This window comes from Misgurnus anguillicaudatus, unplaced genomic scaffold (genome assembly GCF_027580225.2).
Source record: "Misgurnus anguillicaudatus unplaced genomic scaffold, ASM2758022v2 HiC_scaffold_28, whole genome shotgun sequence".
In the NCBI taxonomy this organism is placed as follows: Eukaryota; Metazoa; Chordata; class Actinopteri; order Cypriniformes; family Cobitidae; genus Misgurnus; species Misgurnus anguillicaudatus.
In genome coordinates, this window is record NW_027395278.1 from 2,460,510 (window position 1) to 2,479,175 (window position 18,666).

An 18,666-nucleotide genomic window follows, 5' to 3' on the forward strand; every position below is an offset into this window, starting at 1 on the left:
CAAAATAATATGGCAAACTATATTATCAGTAGTGTATAAAGACCTTTCATAATGAACCGTTATGTGTTTATTACCTTAGAATGAGACGTTTTTAACTACATATACCGAGGGTCCCCTTACATGGAAGTCGCCATTTTGTGCCGCCATGTTTCTACAGAAACCCTTAATGGACAAACTTTTTTTTTACTAAGTGGTCTCCGATGACATGTTTGTCCTGTGGCGGCTACCGTAGCTTCTCTATGTGATTAAAAAACGAGGGGTAAGCAGTGGACTGAGCCATTCACCAGCACCTCACCACTAGATGCCGCAAAAATGTACACACTGCACCTTTAAGCTAATCCCTGTCCACCCCTTAGGCCCTGTCCCAAATGGCGCATTTCATGTGAACTTTCGGTTTCATGGCCTTAAATTGTGCGTGCTCGCTTAGTCTACGAGTCCTACACTTTGAAGTGTGCTCATCAGCGCCTCCTTTGCCCCCTTGATGCGGTCTTCAGCGAAGCTCGCACTGCAGCAGGCTTCATTCACTTTACCAACCCAGAAGTCCTTTGCGAAAGTGCAATCAGACCAATCAGACGACGGAAGGGAGGAGTTCACACTGACTGGCAACTTCTCTACCTATTTCCGGTGTGACGCTCGAGTCTGTCCCAAAATACGACTCCGGTGCACCCATGTTGACTCGCATAAAGGTTCCCTAAAATCTGGACTACGTGATGTCATCAAAGTGTTGACTCTGAGGAGGACCACAAGTCCGGAGTGTGGCATTTGGGACAGGGCCTTAGAGTATGCAAACATTTAACACCTTAAGATAAAATGATTTTTAAGATCATGCGAAACATAATGAAGGAACCTTTTGAACTATAGTGTACTGTATATTGTAGCCCTTATCTGTAGTTTACATTGTAAGTCACTTTAGCTTTGGGGCTTCAGAAAGTTGATCACAAGTTTAAATCAGGCCAAAGGGCAAATATTGTTTGTACTAGATCAATACACAGACATACTTAGATATTAATGCTTGCCCTTTAGCCTATTTTAAACTTGTGATCAACTTCCCAGACCTAAAAGCTATAAAGTGTCTTGCAATCTACCATCATGTGGGCTACAATATTCCAGCTTCCTATCTAAAGCCCTCTTGTGCTTTATCTTCCATAAAAATGGTGTACCCTTGTGTTTAAATTATAGAGAGAGAGAGAGCGCGAGAGAGATTTAATTTCTTTATTGTTTACATTTCTGTTCAGGATCGACATTACAAACTTAAATAGCATACACTACTCTTTTCAAGTATACAGGACACAATTGTGCTTAAAATTGCAAATCCAAAGCTTTGATGCTAAAAAAATCAACATGATTAAAAAGACGAATGGTCTTGCTTAAAGCTTAAAGAGCAAAGGATAATAAACAGTGCTTCCTATGCCTTAATTCATCTCCTGATTACTAAACCGTACAAGCTCAAGGTTCGTGGGTTGCCGCGCAAGCTCCCTTTGGAGACGCAGGGCATTGAAGCCCAGAGGCCGAAGAGCTGGTTGATGAAGAAGCAGATTGACTTGGCCCTTGGTACCTTGGGAATAAAACAGCAAAGTTTATATGTGAACAATTTACTGTATTTTGGCTTTCTGGGTAGTGCTATAATATTGGCAGTGGTGTATGAGGAACATAAAGGATGCTCACCACGATCGAGCTTTCATGACACGTGATGCAGTCGTCCTCTTTCTATAATGGCCGAAGTCACGTATCAGGTCTTGGGTCCTTATCTCTGACCGCTGAAGGTCCAGTGGAACCATAGTGGGTGGTGAAATGTCCAGTTCAAGAAGCATAATGTTCTCGGCCTGTCCCAACATAAGGTGAGTTTTAGTAAATATTTATTTAATAATTAAATAATGTCTAATAATAATGATTCAATATGAAAGTTGATCAGTAATTAATTATCTAATAATAAAAAAAATAATTAAATAAAGAATGCTGTGCACATGATCTAATAATTACAATATAGACATTTTCTAGGGAGTCCTTAAAATCACACAGAAAATTCTTATCTTTGTGTACAATACCAACCCTGTATCTAGAAGGAGAGCCGGTTGCAACAGCAGCTTGTGCATACTGACTAATTGGTCTCTTGTATCCAATAACTGATGTTGGCCTTCGTCTGATAAGAGGCGAGTTACTGAAATAAATAGAGGACATAAAATAGAAATAAAATTTAATAAGAGAGCATCATCGTAAATGCTCTGTAATGTTTGAAACAGTGTTGATCTCTTACTTTTCAGAGGGGAGAAGCGGTAAGACTTTCCACTGGTCCTCCTCGCTGTCAAAGTGGAGGCGATTCATGATCTTGTTCTTTTCCTCTGGAGGAATGAAATTCTCAATTATCAGATTTCTGTCAAAAAAGGATCAGATGTTAAAAATATATTTAGACGGACATGCAAAGTTATTTTGAAAACAGATGGAGGACATACTTGAATTTCATCTCTCTTGTCAGCTCATTCATTGTCTGCTCCAGTTCCTGTCTCATTGTAATGTGTTCATTAATAATATCCCCAATCTCAGACCTCACCAGCTGCAGCTTACTGTAAAACTGTGAGACAACCAACGAATGCAAAATTGAGAAGGATGAAAATAATGAATTAGTTCAACAATTATTTACTATCAAACAAACAAAATCATCAAGAAATACAAAATAAGACCAAGACACCCCAAAGCTGTTTCAACTGTAGTGTAATACTGTTTTAACTATAATTTAATATATAAAATAAAATAAAAAATGTTTATTGGTTCATAACTGCTTAGCTAAAGCAAATAAAAAAATGCTTTGAGCAGCTATTTCAATCATGCAAGACGTACATACTTTATTTACTTGAATGGGGGAAGAAAATCACAATAAAACAACATATTTCTGACATCAGCGGTACCATGAATTTAGTTTCCTTAGCTCAAATTGCACTAAAAACAGCTTTGGGCAGGTTATTGTAGCTATTGTGCATGCGCGCAGGTTGCAAACATAGACTGTTAAAAATATGGACAAAGTGTCCGTGATGTCACCCATAGGTTTGTGAAGAACTTTTTTGAAGCCAATAGTAAGTGGTCCCTGCCATCGGCATCTTGGCCGCGTGTCACCGTGCATCACTCGTGGATAACCGAAAATGGGTAAAGAGGCGGGAAAATGGGTAAAGAGGCGCCTGAAAAGTCCGCTCCCCTTCTCACTCTCATAATGGGAGAGGGAGGGTGTTACTGCGCCGAGTCGAAGTACTCCCAAAAGTGCTATTACGCCATAAAATATAGTTCCTCTTTTAAATCCGCTTAGAAAAGCGCTACGTTTTATTTTGTACCACCAAACTTGCTCGTATAACTACTCGTCTTAAATAGGAAAAACGTTGATGTGTTTGGTCACTTCTAACTTTATCTCTAAATGGTACAATTGAATGAATGGGGCTAAGCTAAATGCTATCGAAGCGTCGCAGCGCGCTCCAGCGCTTACGTGCACGCACACAGATGATAGAGGGATGTATCAACAGTTCTTAGTTAAGGTAATAACATATTTTAATATTGAAAATGAGTAGACTATTCCTTTAACATGGAGGTCTATGGGAATTGACTCCCTTTTGGAGCCTGCCTCTAGCAGCCAGTCGATGAGTTGCAGTTTAGGTCACCTCCATATTGGCTTCATCAGAGAGATTGAAAGGTTGCCCCTCAGTTGCAAAGCACCTCACATGACTAAGAGCCCAGAGTATCATCAGTCTTTATTGATTTATGATTGGTCCTTTTAACTGGGAGGCGGGACGTCCATCACCAGAGTGCCCATATTGAGCGTTGCATTGTCCTTTATTCATAGTATTAATAGGAGTGCTCAATCTTGTTATATCTTTGGTGCTATTCAAAATATAGCATGACCTCTCATACCTTATTGTTTTATTAAACTGCGTTTCCTGCATTCTTAAAGTTTTGTACAATGATTATGAGCATCAAATATGGTTACAAATGAAGAGTTTCGATGCAAAACGAGATAACTCCGTTTTTAACATTTTTGTCAAAACATGTTTATTATTATGTTATCATGTTATTATTTTATTTTATGGTGTTACTTAGCTGTATTTTTTAAGTTATGAAGGTTTAAATCAAAGCAAACCAACTGCAGTTGAATTGATATTAATTGGAATGGACAACCAAAAAATAAGATTTCTGAAAAAAAAAACGAAGTTATCTCGTTTTGCAACGAAACTCTTCAAATATATTTTTAAGTAAATTCAAAACTGCATCCTAAAAATGCTGGGTTATTTTCAACCAAGCATTGGGTCAATAAAGGACAAACCCATTGTTAGGCTGAATTAACCCAGAAAATGTTTATATTTGAAACACAGTGGGTTAAAGATCCAGTTTGTTATTTAGCGGCATCTAGTGGTAAAATTGCAACCAACAGGTCACTCCACAGCTCACCTTTCAATTTCAAAACGCATAGTGAAGCTATGGTAGCCCCCACAGGACAAACACATCATCGCCTGAGACAACGTAGTATAGTAAAGCCCATGTTATAGTCGTGCGTAAAGCCGGCTGTAGCCTGAACGTAGCTTTTACAGCGCGTCAGTTCTACGCGGACCACAAGCGCTGTTATTGGTCCACTAGAACGCATCCCGTCAGTTAAAAAAAAACCTACATCATAGGTATTTCCGTTTGCGACGGAGAGAACAAAGTTGATGAGTGATTTAACTCAAACTACAACATAACATCGCTGTTTATTTACTTCCATCACTGCTGGTTCTCTGAACACAAACACAACAAGTTGTTGTTTCTTCTTCGTTTGTGGGTTAAACTGGCCAAGGTGCTTCTTCATTGACGGTCACGCTGCTACTGTGGTTACCTGCATTGATACTGCCTACCAGCGGTCTGCATGTGTGTTTACACCTCGATGCGGACGACGACGCAGACGTACATATAAAAACCGATGCGTAACCTACACCATCGCGGCTAGTACGCAGAACTATAATGATCCCTTAATGGGGCATACACACCAAACGCTGAGTTCAACGATTTGTGCGAGTACATTACATACAAAGTCAATGCAAAAACGTGAACAGACGCGATGATGAATTGGGTGGCGCGATTGCCGCGAAAACGCGCGTTTTTCCTCTCAAACGCGCTTTTGCGCAAGTTGAAAATATTTAACTCAAGCGAAAAATTTGCATGTCACAAAGTTAAATCCCGCGAGTAATTTAGAGCGAGCAACGCAATACTACACGTTTGGTGTGTAAGTAGCATAACGTAGCTATGTAGAATGTTTTTTCATTTATGGCTACTGTGGAAACATAGCGTCAACTTTCATGTAGGGGGACCCACTGTGAACTATGTCGATAAAAATGGCTCATTCTAAGGTAATAAAAACAATACAGTTCATTTTATAAGGTTGTTATAAACCACTGATAATATAGTTATGTATATTATTTATATGTAAATATATATTTCTGTCAAGAGGTCCTACCAAAAATCTCACATTGCACCTTTAAAACCACCCAGCATTTAAAGCTAAAACACCCCAACCTGGGTTGAAAATAACCCAGCATTTTTTAGAGTGTATAAAGTGTAATGAACAGATGTCTTGAGAAGAATTAGCTAGAGATACTGTTACTGAATATCTAATATAATGTAACGTAACAAACAAAAAAATGCAATGTTTATGTTTTGTTGTGTTATAAAAACACTTTGTTCTGAACACAAGGGCATGGGTTGTGTTTCTACACACCTTTCTTAGCTTCTTGGTCTTAAAATCCACCTCCTGCTGTAAAGTGGAGAACGTCTCTTTCAGTTCGATTGTCTCTTCATCTTGTTCAAACATCAGCTGCTGCATGTCCCACTCCTGTCTCTCCTGCAGGATTTATTACATACTTAAATCTGATTCTGATCCCTAAAATATATTATGTATTACAACTTTGCTGTGGTTAGCAATGTTACCTGCTCAGCAATCTCCTGCCTCTTTAATTCCAACATTCTCTGCTGTTCATTGGTGTGATCAATGATGGTCTTCCCTCCAACCAGAAGCTTACTTTCCATAGCCTACACAAAGTCATGGCACGCGATATTTAACAACTTCTTAATCATATAATCTGTAATTTTTGGGTAGACAAAAGACGAGTGAATTAATACTAACCTTGTACTTTTCAATCAGGGTTTCCATAGCTTGCTGCTCTTTCATCAACTCTTCCACAGTTTTTGTTTTCTCATCCAGCGTGCCAAGTTTCCTGCTGAAATCTGGCTTGTAATTGGCTAAGGCCATCTGCTGCTTCCACCAATATTCCTCGACACTTTCTTTTTGTACTGTCTCCACCATACCAACATCTCCATCTTTTTCCGTCTCCACTTCCCCAGTACTCATACTTCTCTTCATCCGCATACTGTTTCTCCTTCGTCTTCTCCTTTCTTTGGCAAGCATCCCTCGTTCCTCGAGCTGTGCCTTTAGGCGGGCTATTTCCTCCTGGAACTCACGCAGCAGCGCATCCTTGGGGTCCTCATTTATCTTTGGCTTGTTCTTAATGTTCTTTGCTCTGTTGGCGTACCTCAGCGTGGTAAGAGTCTCATCATAGTGGCATGGAGATGGTCCAACTGTGGCTATCATCACAGTTTTGGAGTTGCCTCCAAGGGAGTCCTGCAACAGCCGAGTGAGTTTAGAATCCCGGTAAGGAACGTGGGTACTCTTCCCATCCACCAAGGCCGAGATAACATTTCCGAGGGCAGAAAGAGACAAGTTTATTTTTGTAGCCTCTTTAAACCTCTGTCCCTGCACTCCTGTTTTGCTTTGTCGCTCACTGCCTGCGAGATCCACCATGTTCAGTTTTCCGACACGAATGTGGTCCTCACCATCGACGCCCATCTCACTGCATTCGATAGTGATGATAAAAATCGCATGCGATCTTGAACTACGCTCATTCATTTTGGTGTATCCAACAGACCTCGACTGGTTTCCCAAGTTCATGACATGTTCAATTTCCTTTATGTTTTTAGTCACCACACATGAGAGATCTTTGACATAGACACCCAAATCTGAATTTTCCTTGAGCTCAAGTTTTTTATTGTTATCCTTGCACAGGAGATCTCGAATATCTTCTTGATATATCTCGATATAAGATACTCTCACAAGATACTGTTGATTTTGAGATCTGGATATGTGGTTGAAAATATGCAGGAACGAATTAGGAATGACTCCCCTTTTCTCCGGGTCTGTGGGCACACCTTCCATTGTATATGTTTTGCCAGTGCCAGTTTGACCATAAGCAAATATAGTTCCGTTAAAGCCAAGCAAAACGGAGTCAATAAGAGGTTTGCACGCATAATTATACAGCTCATCTTGTTTTGAATTAGTGTCGTACACAGCATCAAACGTGAATGCTTTCATAAGGGTGCCAGATGATTTTGGATTACGCACTCTCACCTGTCCCAGTCTGACATCTACTTCAACAATTCTTTCGTGATTTGTCGCTTCTTCTTTCTTGTTTAATGGGCGGCACCGCACCACCACCTTCACCGCCTCTGTGTTTCTCCCCACCGTCATGGTCCGTGATCGCAACGGGCTGTTTCTCATCATCTTTCTGATCGTAATATTCAAAGCCGTAGAGGCTTAAATGTTCTGTTATGTTATATAAAAACGCGAGGAAAAATGACAACGCAGCGATCAGTCATGAAATACGCACGTTGCTATGCAGACGTGTATGCGCTTTAAAATGAATCAAATGAATGTTCATCACATGAAAATTGTCCTAGCGTAAAACATCTTGGTCCAACGCCCAAGGTGATGCTCCATGATTACATACCGCGCCATGTAGTACTGAGCTCCGTAGGCACCGCGCATCGCTCATCCCCGCTCATCTGTCTGTACACACCCTGCGCCGTCACAGACAATAGACAGCGTGCGCTCACAGGCGCGCCGGGATACTGATAGGTAGACGAACATTTTTTTCTCCCTGCGTGAGATGATGACGACACTCTGAATCGATTAAATTTATTTTTATGATGCTAGGTAATACAAGTTAATTTAATAAGGCAAATTACAGCCTAGTTGATGGCCAGAATTCGACTAATTATCTCTATTATATAGTGAGTCAGAATTAACAATAATTAAGCATATGAGTGACAATATCCTAAAAAATTCTAATTCCTACTGATTGCTTTGTGCACATGAATTTTCTTTTATTTGCATTCAGTGAAAGTGCAACTGTTAGAATTGCAGTATATTGCTGATATGACTTTGTATTTTAAAAACTGTAATTTTATTAATGAAAATTTAGAAATAAAAATAGGCTATACCAGTGGCGGATGCAGAACGTGACATATGGGTGGGCATGGATTAAGTCCGGGTGGGCCTGAATCTATGGGTGTCACTTTTGAATAAGAAACTATAACAAGTCTATAAAATTCGTCAAAACTTCAGAACACTAATTTAAACAGCATACACACACACCCGAACTGCACGTCACATTTTTGACATTATTGATACTTTAAATTGTAATGCAACGTGACATTTATTAAGCCTTTTTGGTAAAAAAAATATTGGGCTCTCATAGCCTACAAAAAAGAACCTGCACACAGTGACAGGAAATATAAATGAACCCAAAAAAACCTTATACTTTTTTAAATAACCTATTAAAGTGTTTAAATAAATACGGCTACTAAATGCTTAAAATGAAGCTTCTAACATCATATTCTCTTCATGCAAATCACTAAAAATATATTTTCGTTCTCACATATTTAAGTTAACTTACTAAATAAAGAAAGAAAAAGGGAATTGCTAGAATAATGTTAGACTCTGGGGTTAAACGAAATGACAAATAAATAAACATTTAATATACTTTTTGATGAGCACAAGAGCAAGCCTACTCGTGAAGAGCGGAGCCGAGGAGCGCGCATATCAGACGTGAACGAAAGGAATAATGGATTTAATGCTTTCACTTTATTTCCTGACAGTTTCACTTGTTAGTGAGGATAGTAATGGCTAACAAGATTACGCCGAATTACATACAACATAATTACCTAACTAAATCTGAGAGAATGCAAACACATTACAATATTTTTTCCTCCGCCCGACGGCCAAGGCGCATCATTTTTTTTTAGCCCGACAGGAATTCGCCATAGCCGTAATGGACGTCGGGCAAGCGATTTTGCGAGGTTTGTTTTGTAGAAAGACTTTCTTTAAAGTGAATTTCGTTTTGTATAAATTGTATCTTAATATTAATCAATGTTTGATCAAACAATTGCCTCGATTTAATAAATAAGAAGCAAACCAAGAACGTCTGTGGTGTGGATTGAAGTGAACCCACTATATTTCCGCAGCCTACGTCTTTCTGCTTTAATGCATTTCTTAAATTAATGTCTCAATTACACAGTAGGCTTATAGGTTGTTATGATAGGCTATTTGTTGCTTAAAAGCAATAGGCTATATTGTATAAAGTGTAGCAATAAACGTGGCGTGACTTATAGTGCTGCTATATCGCTATATCAAACAACATCACTATGATCAGATGTTTTCTTTCTATTTTTTACCCCGCTGTCATATTTGTTGTGTGTTTATGTTATTGAGAGGAAAGCGCGCAGCACATATTTATAACGTGTTGTTATTCAAAATACGTTTTCTACTTGCTTGCAAAAAAAGTTCTCAAAGTGATCATGGCTGAAAGCTGCTTGGGAATATTTCATTATAACGCAACATTCAACTGCTTTAATAGTTTTTAAATAGTTATCAGGCTTACTTATAATTTTACTGTTTTTAACATAACATGCAATAGATAAATTACACCACATAAAGTAGTATACATGTCTAACTATACAGAGTAGTATTTTTTACATTTCTGATTGGGCGGGCCAGCTGTCAATTTGGGCGGGCCCAGGCCCACCCAGGCCCGCCCATAGCTCCGCGCCTGGGCTATACTCTATATTTACGCAGGCACGCACGCACGCACGCAGGCACACACACACACACACACACACACACACACACACACACACACACACACACATTAATACATAATGGTAATTATATATGTTATGTATAGGTAGGCTATAATATATAGGTTTAGTAATAGGCGTATGGTTTTATAGTAAATCCTTAAGTGTGGTACAACTGGGGTTTTTTGTATTTTAATTTAATTAAAAAAAAAAATTTGGGGGGGTTGCGAATTGAATATAATTTGTACTGTACGATATTAAACTATTAAATAAATCAGCCTTGCATATTGCGTGTGTGTGTTTGATGGGAGAGAGAGAGACAAAGAAAGAGAAACCCCAGCAAAACTACATTATATAACATTTAAAAAAAATCATTAAATATTTAATAAGTAACCCAGAGCATTTCAACTTTGAATCAACTTCAAGGACAAAGTTGAATCAACATTGAATTACCTTTTGATTTTGCAAATTAAATCAACGCTGAACAAACAAATGACATTATTTCAATTTTTAAGCATTTTATTTAACTTTTTTAATTTAAATCTAAACTTAAGACATTCTTCTTTAACAAAGCATTCACATAAAATGTCCAGTAAATGTACTTATCCCGCAATAGTTAGTTTGTCTAGAACAAAGCACTCACATATCTCATATGGGTCATATACTTATGACGCAATAGGTAGCCTGTCTGGAACCGAGCGGATTTTAAACCACAATACTGTATGACACTTGCATTACATGCGAACGGCCCCTACGCTAATAGAATTTTGTTTTTCTCTCCCTGTCTCGTCCTCGACCCCAAGGACAATGAGACAAACAGACCCAGTTCCTGCTGTTGTGAAGGTCATCACACCACTGATCTGGCTGTCCTTCAACGTGATGCCCAGCCGATACGCCACCAACGACCACCGGCTGAACCAGTTTAATCCGCTTACCCGCTTCCTATCCCTACCGTGTTTATATATATAAATATATATTAATCTCTCCCAAGGGTTTTTGTCCTTCTAGGAGTTTTCCCACTGGGTTTTTCTCCTAGGGGTTTTTTTCATCCACGGGAGAGTCAGCCAACTTTGGCTTAACTGAGCACTTTACTGTATACGTTCCATTATTACTACACTCGCTTGTACGGTTTATTCTTAGCCGCTGTATTCTACTTCTTATACTATCTATTGATTATTCTGTATTCTCCAGCTGCTTTAAAAATATTAACAATTGTGAAAAGCGCTATATAAATAAAATTGAATTAAATTGAATTAACCGTTTGGCATTAAAGGGATAGTTCACCCAAAAATTTAAATTCTGTCATCATTTACTCATCCTCGTGTTGTTTTAAACCTGTATGAATTTATTTTTTCTGATGAACACTAAAGAAGATATTTTGAGAAATTATGGTAAACACACAGCATAGTGTCCATTGACTTCCATAGTAGGAATACAAAATTTGATGGAATTTAATGGGTACCGTCAACTGTGTGCTTTCCATCATTTATCAAAAATATTTTCTTCATCATTTATCATAATAGAGACAGAGCGCAGCGCGTCACAACCTGAAAACCACGCCCACCGGGGGGGAAAGCAATCCAACAGTCTCCATTGACTTTGTATTGCAAAAGGCCGCCTCCTTGTCATTTCTGGCTTATAACAAAAAACTGAATAAGGCCTAAAAGCTGCTTTGGGACAATATGTACAGCTAACAAGCCAAAGAACACAGAAATAAGTTTTTATAAGCTGTCGAGCCGTAAAACCCAGTCTTTAAGGAGAATAAAGTGGATCGCCGATTACGTTTCCCCCTATTGGACGCAGTTTTACTAATAGGAGTACTATGAAAAGTTGCCTGTTTCCATTTCTGTGTCTAAACGCTCGTTTTTTGAAGTCGACAGCTTATAAAAACGTATTTATTTATTTTTTTGGCGTGTTAGATGTACACCTTGTCACACAGCAGCTTTTAGGTATTATTCTGTTTTTAAGTTTAATCTGTAAATAAGTTTTTATAAGCTGTCGACCCAAAAAACGAGCGTTTAAAGACACAAAAATGGATACAGGCAACTTTTCATAGTACTTCTATTAGTAGAACTGCGTCCACTAGGGGGAAACGTAGTCGGCGATCCACTTTATTCTCCTTAAAGGCTGGGTTTTACGGCTCGACAGCTTATAAAAACTTATTTCTGGGTTCTTTGGCTTGTTAGCTGTACATATTGTCACACAGCAGCTTTTAGGCATTATTCAGTTTTTTGTTATAAGCCAGAAATGACAAGGAGGAGGCTTCTCGCAATACAAACTCAATGGAGACGGTTGGATTGATTTCCCCCCCGGTGGGCGTGGTTTTCAAATTTGCATAACGGCGCTCTGTCTCTATACTTCCAAAATATTTTTCCTACTATGGAAGTCAATGGACATATGCTGTATGTTTACAATAATTTCTCAAAATATCTTCTTTTTTGCTAATCAGAAAAAAGAAATTCATACAGGTTTATAACAACATGAGGATGAGTAAATGATGACAGAATTTTCATTTTTGGGTGAACTATCCCTTTAACTGTTATATCAACATTGTTTCAACGTTGAAACAAATTATTTCAACCACATTTCAACGTTGAAGGTCGGTCATATGCCTGCTGGGAAGGCATGTAAAATGTTGAAATGATTAAAATCAAACTATGTCCTAATCTCATTAGATTATGAGACTTTTTGAATGACACATCTAATCTAATCACTGTAATTTTAAAGCACATCACGTTTGCTACAGTTATTTTATTGCCTTGCTCACTGTGGGGTATCAAAGCTACTTTTGTCATTTAATTGCAATAAAGGCATTAAAGAATTTGTTCTCACAGACCATGTGACTCCAGCATACAATGACATTCCGCCAATGGGACGCATGGGAGTGCGTTTCCCCTCTCAGACCGTGTGGAGATTTTTACCGGTCCGGGTGCAAAGTCTTATGCCGTTTAACTTCTCGTGGAGTTTCTCTGGCGTTTTATTATTTCACCATCATTCTGTGAAAGCTGATGGCACGCGCTGGTTTTCCTCTTTGGATATAAATGAATGTTTCGCGGAACAGAATTGTTTCCTGCCTCGCGCAACTACCATTTAGTTTAGTTGCCAATAGCGACAGCGTATACGCGTTCATTTATTTGCTATATAGGACCATTTTTTATATATGGGTAGCTTTCAAGTTAAAAAGGCATATAAATGCTTGTTTTAACGAAATGTAAATAGTTAAAAAAAACTTTTTCCGTACTTATAACTGAGTAATTAAGGGCAAATAAATATGGGTTTAGGACAGAATCGAGCACGGTTGCTGTGCATGCTCTCATTAACTCTTGGATTTTTTATTGTTGAAGTTGTGGTCAGTAGAATAACAGCATCTCTCGCAATGTTGTCAGACTCTTTTCATATGATGTCGGATGTAATAGCTTTGGTGGTGGCTCTCATCGCAGTGAGCTTTGCGCAGACATCTCGAGCCACAGATAAAAACACGTACGGATGGATCCGCGCAGAAGTCATTGGAGCTTTAGTAAATGCTGTGTTTTTGACGGCCCTCTGCTTCACTATTGTAGTAGAAGCTGTCGAGCGCTACACGTTCCCTCACGAGATTGAAAATCCACGCGTTGTCATTTGGGTTGGCGTTGCTGGTCTCCTGGTAAATGTGCTTGGGCTTTTCCTGTTCCATGGACACGCAGGATTCAGTGGGCATGGACACTCTCATGGTGGACACTCTCATGCTGCGCATTCTCACGGTGGACACTCTCATGATCTAAAGAAAAATCCAAAAAAGTATGAAAAATCAAAGGCACATGACGAGACACGCAATCTTATGATCAACAGCAGCATTCAAGAAGATCAATCTACTGAGCTAAAGTCAGGTAATAAAATAACATTAGGCCTACAATTTTACGTTATATCTAATAACAACATGGTTCTGGTTATTGAAAATATGGAAAATTAGGGAATTTTAAAGTATTTTTAAGTTATAGATTTGCTTTCAGAAATAATTCTAAGCAGGAATGTTGTTTTTGGGAGGATAGTGGAGATAACCCCCCCAAAATCAGATTAAAAATGACAAGCCCCCCATTATTTATACAATGATTAATGAAAACATGTAAAGTTATGGGGAATGCACAATATATAATCTGTCGGCACATACATTGTATTTTGAACATTCCTTTAATCCCCCCCATGTTCAAGGTAAATTTACACCCTTAATTTTATGTTTCCATATTTTCTGACTCTGGTTTTTCTTTTTTCAGACAGCTTAAACATCACAATCACTACCAATGGCTCGTTGGACGACCAGGAGCAAAGTTCTGAGTCAGCGTCCCAGTTAAACATGCGTGGTGTGTTTCTGCACATACTGGGAGATGCATTAGGTTCTGTCATTGTGGTGGTCAACGCCCTGATTTTTACTTTTGTGTGGACGCCTTGTCAGAGCGAAGAAATCTGTTACAATCCTTGCCGTGGCAGCCACTTCACTGAACAACAATGTGTTAATGCCACGGTGCTGAGCATATCCAAATCATCCAACAGGGAACCCAGAAACATTTCTGTCGCTGGGCCGTGTTGGGTGCTTTACCTAGACCCAACGTTATGTGTAATAATGGTGTGTATTTTGCTCTACACAACCTTCCCTCTACTAAAGGAGTCGGCTCTCATTCTCTTGCAAACGGTACCTGAACAGATTGATATGGACAGGTTAAATGGAAAGCTGAGGAGTCTGGATGGTGTCATGGCCCTTCATGACCTGCATATCTGGCAGTTGGCCGGGAATCGCATTATTGCCACTGCTCACGTCAAATGCGCAGATCCGGCCTCTTACATGAACGTAGCCAAACGCATTAAAGCTGTCTTCCATGATGAAGGCATCCACGCCACTACTGTTCAGCCAGAGTTTTCTTCCAGTTCTAAAGAGTTTGGCTCCTTGTGTGAACTTTCCTGTCAAAGTCAGTGTGGACCCAAGCTTTGTTGTAATCTGACCAAAAGAGAAAACACAGAGTCTGACTTGCCCATGAGTAAAGAAAAGTCATGCATGCATACCGAACCTAAGCACAATGTAGCATGGGGCGATGAGAAGGAATTAGAAGATACTGTAAAAACAGAGATGGAATCAACCGTATAGTTAATGTACAACACTCACTGCAATATTACATAAGTGTGTTATGCTTAATTCTGCCTGTAAGAATTGTGTCAAATTAGTATAATTATATCTTCTTAGTGCAGAATAATAAAAGTAGTTTAGGAGAGTAGAATTCTGTTATTGCAATGTTGGACCCATGTTCTTGTATTTAAACCTGTAAAATGCAGGAAAATACAATTTTTTCCATGTTTTAAATAAAGATTGTCATATAGATGGAAATTAAAGGTCACAAAACATATTTGAAATGTAGTATGAATTAAGTATTGATGCAGTCGATAATAATAGCAGATATTTATTTTTCAAGTTGCAAGAATAAAGATATTCATGTTTGTATTATTGTATTTTTCTTTTAGATTGGCATCTATAAAAAAATAATAAAATATATAAATAATATAATATAAAATAGTAATAATAACAATAATAACATTATTATTATTATCATTATTATTACAGATATGTATACATTTGGTACTAATTGGTACCTTAAGGTAATATTTACTATTTAGGTGTACTTTTTGAGAGGGTGACAGCGTTTTTTTACAATTTTTTCTAAGATTGTGTGATCAGTTGACCAACCATCAGTTATCATTAACAAGGCACATCAAGATGATATTGCCAGCTGTGGCTAGTTTATCTTGTGCTAAAGATGTATTAAAGGAAAACACCACAGTTTTTCAATATTTTACTATGTTCTTACCGCAACTTAAAAAAATGAATACATACCTATCTTTATTCAATGTGTGGACTTAATCTTTGTACAGCGCATTGTGAATGTGTTAGCATTTAGCCTAGCCCCATTCATTCCTTAGGATCCAAACAGGGATGAATTTAGAAGCCACCAAACACTTCCATGTTTTCACTATTTAAAGACTGTTACATTAGTAGATACACGAGTGAACATGGTGGCACAAAAAAAAAACCGTGGTGATTTTTTAAGTGGATAAAAAATGAGAACAATATGGCGAGGTCGAAGTGCTGCAAACTAAGTGCCCTTCCGCCATACGATATAGTTCTCATATTTTATTTGTTTAAAAATGGCCACATTTTATTTTATGCCACCATACTTACTTGTGTAACTTCTCATGTAACAGTCTTTAAATAGGGAAAACATGGAAGTGTTTGGTGGCTTCTAAATTCATCCCTGTTTGGATCCTAAGAATTGAATGGGGCTAGGCTAAATGCTAACACATTCACGACACGCTGTACAAAGATTAAGTGCACGCGTTGAATAAAAGATAGTTATGTATTAATTTGTCTAACTTGAGGTAAGAACATAGAAAAATATTGAAAAACGGTGGTGTTTTCCTTTAAGATACATATTTTTTCATGTAGCAGATGGAATCTAATAATCTGTCGCTGGTTGGTGAGTCATGCAAATGTTACCATGCATACAGTTAAATATAAAATATAGCAGTCAGAGGACGTCCGCTGATGCAAAATGACAGCTTGTTCCTTGCACAGCTGTACAAACACATCATGTCTTGAATGGACCTTGGAACCAACAGCACTCCCATATGAGTTCACAAGCACTGTGATAAGTATTTCATGACTAATTTAAATCCTTTAATAGATTTTTACTCTTGCATGGCCGTGTGGGGGATCAGGGAATGTTTGTTGTGAAACAACAGTATTTGGATAAGGGGAACACACAGTGTGGTTTAACTTAATGAGAGCTGTGTGATGCAATCAGCAAGGCAGTGTATGGGTCCCTGTTTCAAAACAATAGAGAATGGTTCTTATTCACTCATTGCACAGTCCTCAAATCAATTCTCTAGGATAAGAGACCTAAAGTGATGTCTGTTGTAACAATATTTAATTGACCATAATTGATAGTTATGCAGAAATCACTGTTTACATCTACAGTATAGATAGTATATTTACTTATAGACAAAAAACAGGTTTGTATGATGGAACCATTTAATTTAATCCTATTGAACTAAGACTATGATTAGGAGGCTGTGGATTTGACCTTCTTCATCTGTGGTCCTGATGAGTTCATCATGTGAGAATAATCCCGAGTTCTCAAGGAACTGTTTGTACGAGTACAAGCTTGACAATGAGACCACTGTAGCGTACAAGAACAAACTGTAAAAAATATTAAATGGCTAAATTATTATTTATATACAAGTCTTAGGACACCATGCTACCATTAGTTTTGTTGTTTTTGCAATTGTATAGAGATCATATATAATTATATATCAGTCTCTTTATTAGAATACAACCAGAAAATACAGGAAATGTGTATGTGGTATTAAAAACAGTATAAAAGTATAAGCTGAAGTGTCAAGTATCTAGTGTAAATTCCCCTTTTACTTGAGGAATAGCAGGCAGCTGCAGGATCTCTTAAACCTAAATGAAATTAAATCCTAATTTCTAATTCTAATCGAATGACTTCAGGACTTTCCTCAAAAAAACGCAAGATGTGTTTCGTGCCAAGATAGGTCACACTAAATACTGACTGATGCCTGAAGAAGACATTTAGTTCTGAAAATGTTTGGTTTTTAATTTTGTGTTGTATTTTGTATCCTGTATTTTCTGTTTGTATGTTGAAAAAAGGAAAAATAAATATGGATAGACATTAAAACTTTGCAAAGCTGGTGATGGTGGCCTAAAACTTTTGCACAGTACTGTAATTTAGATTTTACATTTCATGTTCATTGTTGAATCAGTTAAAAGTGCTTTAATGATTTTATTGCTATTATATTATGTACAATTGTAGGTTAATCGTCAGCTTTGGCACCTTATTTTACTAGGGGTTGGTTTCCCGGACATGGTTTAGATTAATCCAGGACTAGGCCTTAGTTTATGATATTAAATTTGTAGTTTTTAGAAACAAACCTTACACACAAAACAAAATGCATAATGGTATGCATATTGAGACAAAACAGTGGCACTGATATATGTTAAGTTATGTCAGTACAAGATGTCTTTAAATTAAGGCAGCTCAAAAATGCATTTTAGTCTGGGATTAGGATAAGCCCTATCTGAGAAACTGCACCTAGATTTAATGTAATTGTTGCTTGTTTGCCATCTAGTGGATACGCATTACATTGCGGGTTGTCAAACTGCTTAAAAAGGACATTTCACAAGACTTTATTTAAGATGTCAAATAAATCTTTGGTGTCCCCAGAGTACGTATGTGAAGTTCTAGCTCAAAATACCATATAGATAATTTTTAACATGTTAAAATTACCACAAAATTGCTCACAGGTGTCCTTTTAAATGCAAACAAGTTGATCTCTGCACTAAATGGCAGTGCCATGGTTGGCATCACAAGGGGAGCAAAATTTCAATTACCTATTTTTTCACATGCTAACAGAGAATGGCTTACCAAAACAAAGTTACTGTTTTTTTTCACATTTTCTAGGTTGTTAGAAGCACTTGGGACCCAGTTAAACATGGAAAAAGTCAGATTTTCATTTAAGAGAGGTTTACAAAATTGCAATTGATTGCACTTATTTAATAAATCACAGTATACAATATAGATATGCATGCATACATTTATTTTTATTTAGAGAAACTTTTTATTTAAATGTTAATTTTGAATAAAAAGAATGTATGCGATAAAAGGAATTCTGCATTATTACTTTGCATAAATTAAATGTATTTAAAGTTAA

General features: G+C 37.7%; 2 protein-coding genes across 2 annotated transcripts; one reads left to right on the plus strand and one right to left on the minus strand.

Moving 5' to 3' along the window:
• Positions 1-1,198: 1,198 nt before the first annotated feature.
• LOC129418188 (kinesin-like protein KIF3B) lies at positions 1,199-7,952 on the minus strand. The gene is made up of 8 exons (XM_055173129.2): positions 6,131-7,952; positions 5,935-6,036; positions 5,726-5,848; positions 2,451-2,569; positions 2,255-2,371; positions 2,050-2,158; positions 1,666-1,823; positions 1,199-1,555 (listed from the first exon to the last, which is right to left on the minus strand). The coding sequence occupies exons 1-8, from the start codon at positions 7,559-7,561 to the stop codon at positions 1,447-1,449; spliced, it is 2,268 nt and encodes a 755-aa protein (XP_055029104.1). The 5' UTR covers positions 7,562-7,952; the 3' UTR covers positions 1,199-1,446.
• A 5,057-nt stretch (positions 7,953-13,009) lies between these two features.
• LOC129418235 (proton-coupled zinc antiporter SLC30A1) lies at positions 13,010-15,287 on the plus strand. Its single transcript, XM_055173183.2, has 2 exons — positions 13,010-13,781; positions 14,166-15,287. The coding sequence occupies exons 1-2, from the start codon at positions 13,187-13,189 to the stop codon at positions 15,029-15,031; spliced, it is 1,461 nt and encodes a 486-aa protein (XP_055029158.2). The 5' UTR covers positions 13,010-13,186; the 3' UTR covers positions 15,032-15,287.
• Positions 15,288-18,666: the final 3,379 nt, after the last annotated feature.